Raw genomic sequence first — 14,071 nt, 5'->3', positions numbered from 1 at the left:
ATAAATCACTCCGGTTAAGCAAGTAAGCAACTGAATATAAGTTTTCTGCTTGAAGGCTACATTGATTACTAACTTCAAAAGCTATGTTAATGTAACAAAGGGGAAAACTTTTTCTTTTTTGAACAAAATTTATTCGACGACATAGTGAATTACCAAAGAATACAATGCTCTTTCCTAGCGCGCTTAATATTATTTCATTTGGGTAGGGAGGGGGGGGGGCTATTTATCACTCACATGAAAAAGATGTTCAAGTGTTCACTTCATTCCAACTGAGCATTTTGGAATGAAGTGAACAATCAAACATTTTGCAGAAAACTGTTGAGTTGACGAGATACGATAAGTTGTCAATTAAACATTTTGCAGAATTTTTTTTAATTGCTCAGATAGAATGAAGCGAACAATTGAACGTTTTGCAGAAAAATATTGATTTGACGAAATACGATACGTTGTCAATTTAACATTTTGCAGATTTTTTTTGGAATGAAATGAACAATTGAACATTTTGCAGATTTTTTTTGGAATGAAATGAACAATTGAACATTTTGCAGCAAAATGTCTAACCGACGAGGTATGATAAGTTGCCAATTTAACATTTTGCATAAAAATGTTAAATTGCTCAGTTAAAGTAACTGAGCAATCCAACATTTTTGATGTTTTTTTTGATGCCACCCATTCCTTTTGCTCAGCTGAAACACTTTTCCGCTATCTAAATTAAAAAGATATACTACAACAGTGCAATAGGACGCACTAGCATTTACTTAAAACTATATGAAGGAGAATCAGGCTACCCAGTCGAGCTGTTACTGTTACAACAATGCATTAACTATAGAGAAGCAGATCACATGGTCATGCAGAAAGAAGTATCTATCGAGTATAATATATCATGATTATCCATTGTTTTTAAATTCAATTACAGTGTTTGCCAAGGTTTTTCGTCCCCGATTCAAAACCGAAATTTCTGAATGTCTTCCCTTTCTTTTTGGGTACCCACTTGCTACGCCGCTGCTTAAATCCTTCAAGCGTGACGGTAGTTACTGACATTGTCCCAAATCTACCAAACAACATTTTTCCAATGCATATATCTCTATAATGTATGATTTCTAAGTTCTTTGGGTTACTTCGACCAGTCAAGGGTGGACAACTTTACTGTTTTGCTAAACATGATTTATGCACATTGGCAGGTTCAGTGTGACTCTAGTATTTTCATTTCATACTCTGACCCACATATTGTAGCCTTGAAGCCTTCTAAACATGATATCCTTCTAAACTTCTAGTGGCTTTCTTCTAGGCAAAGGACATGTTTCAATTAATAAAGAAAAAAAACACATAAGAAAGTATTTTTATTAACAAAACCTGGAGCACTCTAAATTTAGAAACGTTTGATGTTTTTCACAACCTGAAGTTCGGGTAGGGGGACAGCCGCCCCTACTATCTCGTACGTTTCATTTGTGTATTTTCCACAATTGTTCATAGAATGCAATTTATTTTGGTTTGATGTATGGGCTGCATGAGGAAATTGGCCAATCTCCAAATTCTCGATAGCTCTTGCATATTCGCTCATCGGTCGTTGTAACTGGCCACTCTCCATATTATCAATCACCCTTGTATATTCTGTCGGTTGTGGTGGAGTATCTTTGATGAAATTATCTAAAGATGTCTCATTCGATAACGAGTCATTTATGAATGATATCATCATGCCAGGTGTATTTTCGGATGTCTTTTGTCTATCTTGCTTGAGAAGTTTTCGCCTCTGAAATCTATAAAGAGAGGTGAACCCAATAATTGACTAATGATTTGGTATCTTTACTTAATTACAAGTACGGTGAGCTTTCATTGGAACATGAAAACAAGCAATTAGAACACACTGTATTAAGTATGAAACATTCATTAAGTAAAGAACATTTAATTCAACTAGCAAGTATGTGGCTTTATTAAGGATAGTTCCTCGCTTACTTCGAAGTCAATTATGTTATGTGACATACTTGGGTCATTTTGGTTGTCAGTAAATACATGGAACTGAGATTTATTTTAAAAATATCATCGCGAAGAGAATGTATATAACTTGATTAGATCAAAACTTGTCATTATTCTAAGAAATGCAAGATATTTACACTACATTTAAAGATAATATACGATAATATTAAGTTTTAAACTCATTTGTACCGCTCCCCTCCAGAATTCTAATGACTCACAACTTTTACGCCAGTTTGCATATAAGAAATAACTGACAAGTTCTTAAAGGTGTCCATCATGTAAGTTTAGACATTACGACCTCTCTTCCACGGTAGTAGTCTATTGTATCGTGTAGTTGAGAAGTTTGCAGACTCAATCCTGTCACTGTATTATACAGGAGCATCGAACGCTCTTTCACAAAGGTATAACTTACATGCGTAAGACACACTGCACTCCGATCACTGACAGACATCCAAGAATGAAAGCTGAAATGCCAGTGACTGTCGTGACGACGATAAGACCATCTGCAATATTGAAATATGTCACTTTGTAAAATAAACTGAAAGATCCCACTGAAGTAAAGAATTGTATCCAATAATTTTTTAAAGCAAGTTAATAAAGCCCGATGTGATAGTCAACTAAATGGTAAAGATATTGCGATTTTATAGGAACACAATAAACACTGTCTTCACTGAGTAAAATATGGCCAGCTAGGTTTTCACATTAATGCAACAATAGCTTTAATTTTACCCCTAGATATAAGGGACTTGTCTGTAAGTTGTGTATGGAAAGTTGGAATTACTACTGTAGACTGTAAACTGTAGACAACAACATATGTGACGATGTAACCCTTTTCAGCGAAGATTGCATCAATGTGTTCAAATCGTCAAGTATTTGTCCGCCTGTACTTTCTTGTCGCATACACAAAACGCTACCAGAAAATACGAGCAATTAGTTTATTTGAATGACGACATTGTCCTCGTTCTCCTAGGTATACCTGATAATTCTTCTGTATGCCGGTGTTGTACTGTGGTCGAAAAAAAAAGAATTATAAGTTTGAATAATTTTAATTTGAACCATCAAGAGGGATGCGAAATAGATTTAATAGACCTGCTCAGACAAGGGACAAATCAAACCACACAAATACGCGGAGTTTTGGGGGTCAAAACGAATTACATACTTTCGCATCATACTTAGTTTCTTTCATATCTTATAATGAACCGTTATACCGCCTTCCAACTTAAACAAAAAGATTAACTGGCATTTGATCAAAGCTGTTGATTGTGTACTTGATGGTAAACGTTCTGGGTAATGTGTGCCTGAAGGATCTGAAAGTCGAAACACATTTTTAAGGAAATTAAGCAAAAAATTATGTTTTTTTTCTACTCTATATAAAATTCAAATATCACTGACTTAAGATTCGTTATATTAAAAGAGAAAAATATGATGATTGTCGTAAGATTACAATATCGTATTAGTAAATTTGTTAAAAGAATATTCCAAGGTTTTTCACTATACGCGAGGAATGCAAAACAACAAATCACCATTGCATATTTACTTACAAGTTTAGAGAAATTGCATTTGAATAGACAAAGGAAAAAAAAACTTGGCAGTTCATCAAACCTGTTGATTGAGAACGTTCTGGACAAATTGTTACCGTAGGATCTGAAAATTGAAACAATCGAAACGAAAATGATACACGACAGCTACTTTTGTTTCTTATCATCTACTGTCTAATACATGCAATAATTCTGACCTTAGATCCGTAACTTATATCAAAAGAAAAATATGATACACACGATTGTCACCTCCATTATACAATGTCATATAGTGTAGGGCGTTGAGGCCACCTTGCCCGACATTGCCCGAAAGAGGTTTCTCTCATTGTTGTATGGAAGGTAACTCGAAAAGTAGTCGGTAGTCGAGTAGTACTCAAGTACTTCAACAAAAAAATTACTCGGATGTTAAATTACTCGGACTCAGATGCTAAAGTACTTGAACTTGTACTCGATTTAAAGTTCATAGTACTCTCTCATGATGATTGCTTTACGAGTAGTGAATAAAACTATTATGTAAAAGTGACGTTACGACATGAAGTCACATATTTTTCTATCCGTTCGGAATTCTACATCGTATTAATCTATAGTAGTCTTCTAGTCATACGTCCTTATATCCCAGCAGTATATGTATTATCACGTACTACGTTTTATCTGTCCGAAGATGACGAATACGTAGTGATGTATGTTGCTAACGTTAAGTACACATTATGATATGGTTGCTGAATAATTATTAGTCTATCATATCTGTGTATACGTAAGGAAGCTGTTTTGCTACTGTCACTTTGTCATTCCAGTATCAGAACATTTCTGATATTACTGAGACATTATAAATCAGCCAAACAGTAGTAGAATCCCAGCAATTTCATCACAGTCAATGTTTAATGATCATCAGCTATTAGCGAAAGGTTCTTGTATACTTAATAAATAAAAGCCAGGCGGAAGGCGGGTAAATGTCTATGGCGAAATTTGCTAACAGTTTTGCATCAGGCGTGATCAAATAATGTCACTTGCTACAACCCTTGTCTGTTACAAAAGAGCCCCGCACTATATGTTTCAGTTCGGGCCATTCAAGTTTAATTTAATGTATATTTCAACAATGTGAAGTTTAGCCATGGAATATATTAAATTGGATTCTCTAAAAACATGTTTTTAAATCTGAGACGTTGTAAAATGAAATGTTATTTTAAAGTAGGCCTATGTATAGGTTGCATGGCGTAACGCCATTATTACTTGAATATTTGGCTAACATGAAATCTTCAGTTGTATAAAGTACATGTGCTGTTTCGTATTTTACAAGGTAGACTTTCAAAAATGAATGCAGGTTATTGGTAAATCACACGTCTTGGCTAGCAAATCGTGTTTGAACAACTTTTTCTGAACGATATGGACAGTAGTCTATTTGAATACATCAAATATCTTATGTGTGAGTGTTTCCTTAAACTATGAGGAGGAAGTAATCAATGCAGGTGTGAGATGTACTATAATCAAAAAGTTGTATTTTGTACAACAAATGACACCTAAGGATGATATATTTTTACACCTTTACCATGGTAGGCTATATTGACATAGAGATCAATATAGCCGCTTCCTCCACACTTCTCTCCACCAGTACACTTTACTCCATGTTGTTTACAATGTTTGTCATCTTTTCGTGTTGAATCTGGTGGTATCTGGGACCGGCAGGAACATTCATTACCGTGAAGGACACTCCAGAAAGTTGAATTCCTGCACTCGTCAGCACAAACTTCAAGTGTCAAGTCCTTTATCGGATTAAATGTGGAATGTTGACCACTGTCGTCATAGCATCCTTTATACTCATTGCCTAAGAAATATGAAAAATACCTTTACTGATATTATGCTTCACTAATGCCAAACCTACATGTTGTAAATTAATTAATTTCGGAGTGATGATAATTGCCATTAGTGATTGTGAAGTTGTTCAATTCATACTCGGATTTATAGACATAGAGTTGTCGAGAGCTAAGTCGGGCCAAGGGAATCTAGATATATTTCACTGATCTTACTTTATGAAAATAAGAAAACACTGTGGCTTTTTTCTAAGACCCCATGATTGTTCCAGGGCCCCAAGCTGTAGCGTCGTCTGTTACCCAACAGTCATGACGTCACAGGTGACGAAGAATCGATTAAACAACTCCCTGTTTAGAGGGATGTTTAGTCTAATGAATACATTTAGCGACGTCAATGGTAGTGTACAATTGGATGTAAATATTACTGATATTAAATGATTGAAAGAAATTGGAAAACAATATCAATTAATGGTGTCATTGTATATGACGGAGAATAATGTTTAACTACCTTTATACACAGCCATGTGTTTGTTTGCTCCACATCTATCTACCCCTCTGCATAGCGTATTACACTGGGAAGCAGGTTCCATATCACGTGTAATATTACCGACATCAGTTATCGTTCCACAGTGACATCTATTACCATACATCAACCCGTATACTGTATAATTGAGTTCCGCGCATTTCCGTGAGCACATTGAAACAGTCATCATGGCATCAGTGTTTTTTTCCCTCATTACATCAGAAGGTTTACGAAAACATCCAATGTATTCTCTGCATGCTACAAAAATAAAACAAGACTTAATAAACTTGAACAGACTATAAATTATGGTAAAATATTTATTCTGCTGCATTTTGAGTCGAAACTGAAATTATTGAATATTGAACAGTCAATCACGTCGTCCTCTTTATTCTGTTATCAATGTGGTTTTCATGAAAGAATAAGCATAAGAGCTAACTATGAAAATGACAGTCATATGAGGCGACAGTGTCACTCTGATTGCAATTTATGTAGAATGATTGTGGAAAGTGCGGTCCTTGCGTCTCGACACGGTGTCAGCCTTCGTGATGTGTGTAGGGCATGTGTGTAGGGGATGTGTGTAGGGGATTTGTATTGGGCGGGAAGAGGAGTTTTTCTCGACAAGTCTACACATGTCTGGGACATGATGTGTAGGGGCACCCGATACTCATAGCTGGTACACTAACTAACACAAAGTAGTAATTACTGATTCACGGTTGTGGAACGTGAACATTAGTTGCTGTATCAACCATTGAGTGCGAGTTCTTTAATACACAAATATGGAGTCGTATCTAGTCGTTTTATGCTATAAGTAGGCCTATAGATATACCCGAAGATGGCCTTTCTTCGTTCTCGGCATGACAAATTAGCGTAAATTAGGGAGATGTGTGAACTGGAATCAAGCGGTACCGTACCTCCTTTACTTCATTTCGTAGACCCTCTCATCTGCAAAGACTCCTTGTCCAGTCCCGCAGATCTTTGCCTTACATGGGAACAACATAACAGCTTTGCAGTTGTTACAGTGCAACCTGCAACACATGTTACCGTGTTACGAACACTGAGTAGTAATTACTAATGTACGGTTAGGGGATATGAACAGTAGTTACTGTACTATAGCTATGAGTATCGGCTGGTGTAGGGCGCGGGGAAACTAGTATTTCTCGTCAAATCAACACAAACGATTAAGAGTTTCCCGTTATCTTGACTTAATTGTCTGTCATTAGCCTAGCTGTTACTTAGCCATAAAATCGTTAAAATTTACATGCAATTTAAATGCAGCTGAAGAGTTACAGAAAATTCATTTGGAATATCGAGATTTTCCTTGAAAGAAAATAGTAAAGTATTAAATCATGATCTCATTTTGGCTAACATGATACAAATAATGGAGAATTAAATATTATTGACATCAAAAGTTGCTACGGTGTAGGCTATAGTATGTAAATATATTGGTCCTGGTTGAAAGTGGTATTACCACTTTCAACCAGGACCAATATGTTTAATTGTTATATGCTTGATTACAAAGCTGTACTCAGGGATGAATTTTGAACATTTCTTTTGAATGACCTTCGGAAAAGCTTGACTCCAAGTTTCATTGTTGTCCAAAATTTGGAAGTTACAATATATAAATGACTAGAGGCCTTTCCATGACCCCTCTTATAACACCTTTAAAACACTCATCATATGAATAAACTATATACACTTGCCGATCTAGTCCCCATTCCGACTCCCTTTTTGTTCCGATTAACCTTACATTCCGCCACCCATCCCTCTTGCCCAGCTGAAACACTTTTCCGCTATCTACATTCAAATGTTATACAACATCAGTGCAATAGGACGCACTGGCATTCACTAAAAACTATATGAAGGAGAAAAATGTATTGAATATTGAGAAGCAGATCACACGGTCATGCAGAAAGAAATATCTATCGAGTATAATATATCATGATTATCCAATTGTTTTAATTCAATTACAGTGTTTGCCAAGGTTTTTCGTCCGCGATTCAAAACCGAAAATTTCTGAATGAATTCACATTCCTGGGGTACCCACTTGCTACGCCGCGGCTTATATACTTCAAGCGTGGCGGTGGTAACTGAAAGCTGATGGATAATGTGGCCTTTATGAAGCTCATTGAAATGGGATTAAGTAAATCATCTATGTCGTCAAAACCATGTCATATTTCACAACAGTTGATGCCTTCCCAATCTAATATATATGCTTAACATATAACAACAGCTTGGTTCCTCCTCGTATGCGTATTATAAACGTCATAATTCAAAACAGAAATTGTAGATATTTTTGTTTGAGTTTAGTGAACCGTAGGTACTATGTCGTTCCTTTCATTTGCCTATTATTAAAGAACGTTCAAAATACATCAACCAAACCTGCGTGGTTTTGTTTTAAATGCAGTGGCGTGTCAAAGGGGTTAGGGAAGTGGGAAATGGTTTATTCGTGATATTTTGGGCAATCACCCTACCCCTCCCTCCCTCACCTAATTGTTTAAAGCTCACACAAAGTATTTTACGCCACAAACTTTTCTTTTGGCGCTACCTATATAGACCAAATTTACAGTCATCAGATATCTCAGACTATACCATGTGATGCCTAAGTTTTTATAATGTTAATGTTAATTATTATTGTAAATATGTATCAATGTAGAAACCACTCATATCAATGAACAAGTCTAGTCTGACATCTGTATATTCTTTACGTACCATTGTTGAACACCAAACGTTTCCATGACGAAGGGATATCAATGTTGTATGAAGTGACATTAGTCCTCACACGGCGACTAAAATAATAGGCCTATACGAGTCAGCTAGTGTGATACTGACAATTCTCAATTTAAACACAAACTGATATAAAATAAGCGTAATATATCAACAGGATACAGATTCTCTGCGCGAGATACAGTGCAGTATACAACTGGCTAGCAGGGACTAAGTTATCGTGAATTACTGTACTTACTTGACAAGGCTGGATAACATGCAACTAACAGAACAAGAACACCCACTGTAAAGAAATATTCCATCTTGAACTATTTCGGCAACGAATGAAACGATCAGTAACGTACAAGGAACTAATGTTATGTTTGAAGCGGGAAATGAAGAACGATATCCAACAGCTAACAACTCTGTCTATGATTGAAAGTAACCTCTGTTACTATTATACAGAACAATTAAGTGAGTTGTTCGATTTTGGTTTCGATTATTTTATATAGCAATTCAAACCACTAGAGTTAAATAATATCCAATTATACTAGTAGTTTAATTCAATGGATCAAAAGTTGACTCCCGTGGTCTGCTTCGATATTAAGAATATTTATATGTTTTCCATCTCATCCTTTTTATCTCATTCATGTATTGTCAGCTGGATGTCAGTTGGCTCTTGCAGCATTTTAGCACTCCGTCGGTTACCATAGCAACGGTTGTCATGGAAATAAATGGTTCGGAAAATTTACTGGTATTAAGAGTTTCATCACGGTTATATAGAATTGGTGGTGTATTGGGGCTGGTTCCATTTTGTAACAGGGAATGTTACTTGGCCCATTAGAAGTTTACTCCATGAGTAACTTGACACTCTTACATGTTAAATTTTCATATGTTGCATTTCTTTGGTTAACACGTATGTAGTCGCTATCTTTAGAACAGAAAATAGCACTGCACACTACTTATATACTTTATTTCCACACGATAAAACCCTACAGACAATGTAGTTGCAAATAAGGAACATATTCTGTCCACATCGCATTGAGATTATTTTTCATGATTAATTTTACAACTTAAAAGGATCAATTCTATATTAAATTCTTAATTCAATAATCCCGTTTATTAATACTATAAAACACAGGGTCAGTGTGACTCTTCTCTTTTTCGTTCCCATTTCATACCCTGACTCACATATTTTAGCAATGAAGCCTCTTCTATACATAATAGCCTTCTCAATAGTTAGTGGCTATCTTCTTAGGCGCAGAAATGAACTTCCGTACACACCCTTTCACCCATCATCCGATCAATTGCCCCCCCCCCCCTCTTTACTGGTATGCTGGATCTGCCCTTGGATCAAGAGAAAGATATATATTTTTTTGTTCGCTTTATCTTCAGGTCAATACAAAATTAACTATGAGACTTACGAGGTCATAACGAAGCATTTTTTTTATTTTAAACTATATTGTTGTAGAAGAACTACATTTTTGAGACTTCACCAGCATCAATATTTTGTTTATGAATTAGGGCAAGTGCATCGAAGCCTATTCCTTTCGTGATATGGGTATCAGTATTTAATTGCCCCTTACTGAAGTCGTTTTGGGGATGTCGAGATTGTTCAGGAAGTTATGTCAGTCATACCGGGTAACAATTGCTCCATTTTTTTAAAGGTAATTTCAAATTCAAATTTTCAACAGTGTGATGCAGCAGATATGCGATTTCCGTGGTCGCAATTGTTAGAGGGATTTTAAAATGGTGACATATTTTGAACACAGTCAACATCAGTCTTCATGGGCAAAGTTAGATGTTCATCTGTGCCTGATTGTCCGAGTCCTATTTTAGAAACTTTTATTGTACCATTTGCAGTATGGATCGTGTGACTTAATCATATAGTTAGAGGAGTTAAATTTGCCAAATCATCCCTCCATATTCTCATTACAATAGTGGATATTATGGAACGCATGTTGGTTTCATATTATATACATTAATATTAAAATTGTTATCTTTTAAGGTTGATTACTTATGATCGAATCCTTTCTCTGGCGTGAGAGTGATTATAATGTGGTTGACCCGTATTGCGTAACAGTTAATCATCTTCGGACGAAAACTTAGTTGCTACACAAAAGTAACCATCATAGCGTATGGAAACACATTCAGGTAAATAGGGAAACTGAAGGGCGATCAAAGCAGTAATTTAAATACTACCTATTGTTTTAGTATTATAACATAATGGAACTTACTTATAACACTTTTTCTTAATTTCTAAGCAAAAGGACAAGTTTCAATTTATAAAGCATTAACAAAACATAAGAAAGTATTTTATTAACAAAACATGCAGCACATTTAATTTAGGAATGTTTGATATTTTTCACATGCTGATATTCAGGTAGGGGGAATGCCGCCCTTTCTATCTCGTACGTTTCATTTCCCCTGTTTCTAAAATCGTTCATAGTATGGAATTTAGATAGTTTGATGTATGGGCTGCATGAGAAAATTGACCAAATCTCGATAGCCCTTGCAAATTCGCTCATCGGTCGTAGTAACTGCAGGCGCGGATCCAGGGGGGGTCCAGGGGGTCCGGACCCCCCTGCACTTGGCCAAAAAAAAAGAGAAAAAAAAAGAGAAAAAAAAAGAGAGAGAAAAAAAGAGAGAGAGAAAAAATAATTAAATTATACGCCAATTTTAAACATGTATGACGTCAGAAGGGCGGTTAGGGCTTACAAGTCAGCCAGGTGTGTCTTTTCCGTCAAATGAACTATAGTGTGCACGCGTGCTACACGTGCAAAAAATGCCTAAAATCTCAATTTTCAGACCGAAAAGTTTCAAAATTGAGGTGGTGTTCGAATTGTTTTGGGCGGTGAGGTGGCAGAGCGGTAGGCTGCATAGGATGCGCCAACGAATTCTTCATGAGAGATCGTTTTCTGCGGTGAGAAGGCATTAAACTGTTCTCCGATCAACAATGGGCAAGGAACGTCTCACAGCTCTTGTTCTCATGAACACGTATTATAACACTCCTATCGACACTGACGAAGTGGTCCGAAAGTTCATTGAGAAACATCCACGGCGTTTGTTCTCTCCAATCTACCATGAATAGATCATTAATAAAACTAGCTAACTCGTACTGATGCAGATACATTTCGAGTGAGTTTTTGTAGGTGCTTTGAATGGCTAAATTGAAGGGGGTTCCCTGTTGTACTTAAATATCCAAGAATTTCACAATGGATAGAGGGAAACCCACTCCCCTTAGACCCTAGGATCACTGGAGGCCAAACCCCTCACCCTTCCAGAATCCTGGATCCCGCCCTGCATCAAACAGTGGTGACGGAACGGGAGAGGGGTTGGTGGCTAAAGGCATTATGATTTTTGTATCATCTCAACTCATCTGATATGTATTACCATATTTCATAGATTGTTTTTTCTCATCAATTGAGAAATTGCAGACATGAGATCCATATTTTCAGGCTAGGTACATGCAGCTTAGAATACTCGGGAAGTGCCGTTTCCGGCCATCTGGGGGGGGGGGGTTGTAAAGCCAAAAATTTTCTGGTACGCTCCGCGCCAACCGATGGTGGCGCTCCGCTTAGATAGTCTTTCGATCAGGCGCGGCTGGACCAGTCAGACCCCCCCCCCCTGTAAAAAATCCTGCATCCGCCCCTGAACTGGCCACTCTCCATATTCTCAATCACCCTTGAATATTCGCTCGGTTGTGGTAGTGTATCTTTGATGAAATTATCTAAAGATTTCTCATTCGATAACGAGTCATTTATGAATGATATCATCATTCCAGGTGTATTGTCGGACATTTTTTGTCTATCTTGCTTGAGAAGTTTTCGACTCTGAAATATATAAAATGAGAGGTGAACCTAACAGTTAAATACTGATTTCGTATAGTTTCTTAAATACAAGTACGGTGAACTTTTATTACAAAATGGGAACAATAAACTAGAACAAATTGTAGTAAGTATGAAATAATAATTAAATAAAGAACATATCATTCAAGAAGCAAGTTTGTGGCTTTCTTAAGAATAGTTTCTCTCTTACTTCGAAGTCAATTTTGTTATGTGACTTACTTGGGTCATTTTGGTTTTCAGTAAATACATGAAACTGAGACTTTATTTAAAAATATTAATCGCAAAGAGAATGTATATAAATGCAAGATTAGATTTAAAAAATTATCATTATTATTAAGAACGACAAGATATTTGCACTACATTTAAAGATAATATAAGATAAGATAAACTTATAAACTTATTTGTACAGCTCCCCTCTGGAATTCTAATGACTCACTACTTGGCGCCAGTATACAAATACAAAAAAAAATTCTTAAAAATGTCCATCATGTAAGTTTAAGCATTACGACTTATCTTCCACAGTAATAGTATAATGTATCATGTAGTTGAGAAGTTTGCAGACTCAATCCTGTCACTGAATTATACAGCACTTCTCTTCACCAGTACACTATGTGTTGAATAATATTATGCTTCACCAATGTCAAGCCTACATATTGCAAATGGATTCATAGATTGGATCACTTGGGAGATCAGGGAGTTGTTCAATCCATGATAGGATTTCAGTCAGTGATTGGGGAGTTGTTCAAGTCATACTCGGATTTCAATCAGTGATCGGGAAATTGTTCGATCCATGTTCGGATTTAAAAACAAAGAGTTGTCGAGAGCCAAGTCGGGCCAAACGGATATATATATATTACACTGATCTTACTTTCTTAAGTATATAGGCCTACATTATGAAAATTAAGAATACGCAGTGACTTTTTTAATCTTCCAATATTTCCAACAAGTTTCTCCAGGGCCCCAGGCTGTAGCCTTGTCCCTTTTCACCCTTCATGACGTCACATGTGATGGAGAATCGATTAAACAAGTCCCAGCTTAGAAGGATGTTTACAACCTGCCAATCGTATGCGTGAATTTAACGACGTCAATTGGATCTAAATTGTACTGATTTTAAAAGAAATTGGAAAACAATATCAAATTAATATTTAGTGTTTATGTTTAACAAAGAAGAAATGTAAACTACCTTTGTACACAGCCATATGATTGTTTCCTCCACCGCTTTCTACTCAACTTCATATGCGTACTATGCATGAAAGCAGGTTTCGGATCACATGTGATGGATCATTCCACAGTGACATATATTACCATATATCAACCCGTATACTGTATAAATGAGTTCCGCGCATTTTCGTGAGCACTTTGAAACAGTCATCATAGCATCAGTGTATTTGTTCTCTCATTACATTAGAAGAAGTAGAAAACAGCCAATGTATTCTACACGCTTCAAATAAAAAGAAGACTTATGACACTTGTACCGACTTACCATCAATCATGTTTTTTTTTTTTTTTTTTTTTTTTATTCTGCTGCATTTTGAGTCGAAACTAAAAATTTTAGAACATTGAAGAGTCAATCAAGTCGCACTCTACATTTTGTAGTAAATGTAATTTTATGAAACCATAAGCGCTTGACTTTTCATGAACCGACAAAGAGGTAAATGTAAAATGACAGTCATGTGA

The 14,071-nt window shown here is 36.2% G+C and overlaps 1 protein-coding gene and 1 long non-coding RNA gene across 2 annotated transcripts in view; one reads left to right on the top strand and one right to left on the bottom strand.

The window, feature by feature from the left end:
• Positions 1-14,071, top strand: part of LOC139974442 (uncharacterized) — a 77,426-nt gene that overhangs the window by 28,398 nt on the left and 34,957 nt on the right. The gene's annotated exons all lie outside the window — the stretch shown is intronic.
• Positions 497-9,181, bottom strand: LOC139974437 (uncharacterized). Its single transcript, XM_071981591.1, has 7 exons — positions 8,806-9,181; positions 5,829-6,101; positions 5,059-5,334; positions 3,577-3,618; positions 2,951-2,980; positions 2,387-2,477; positions 497-1,757 (listed from the first exon to the last, which is right to left on the bottom strand). Exons 1-7 carry the CDS (start codon positions 8,867-8,869, stop codon positions 1,370-1,372), a joined length of 1,164 nt encoding a protein of 387 aa, XP_071837692.1. The 5' UTR covers positions 8,870-9,181; the 3' UTR covers positions 497-1,369.

Source organism: Apostichopus japonicus, chromosome 9 (assembly GCF_037975245.1).
Source record: "Apostichopus japonicus isolate 1M-3 chromosome 9, ASM3797524v1, whole genome shotgun sequence".
NCBI lineage: Eukaryota > Metazoa > Echinodermata > Holothuroidea > Aspidochirotida > Stichopodidae > Apostichopus > Apostichopus japonicus.
The sequence above is the reverse complement of the archived record's forward strand: the minus strand, read 5'-3'. Positions and strand labels throughout refer to the sequence as shown.

Excerpts from the sequence above, each read along its gene's own strand:
- LOC139974437 (XM_071981591.1), bottom strand. The coding sequence starts at position 8,869 with ATGGAATATTTCTTTACAGTGGGTGTTCTTGTTCTGTTAGTTGCATGT. Across the intron at positions 2,478-2,950 it reads GCATACAGAAGAATTATCAG|ATGGTCTTATCGTCGTCACG; the intron begins GTATACCTAGGA and ends TCAATATTGCAG. Across the intron at positions 1,758-2,386 it reads GTGCAGTGTGTCTTACGCAT|ATTTCAGAGGCGAAAACTTC; the intron begins GTAAGTTATACC and ends CTCTCTTTATAG.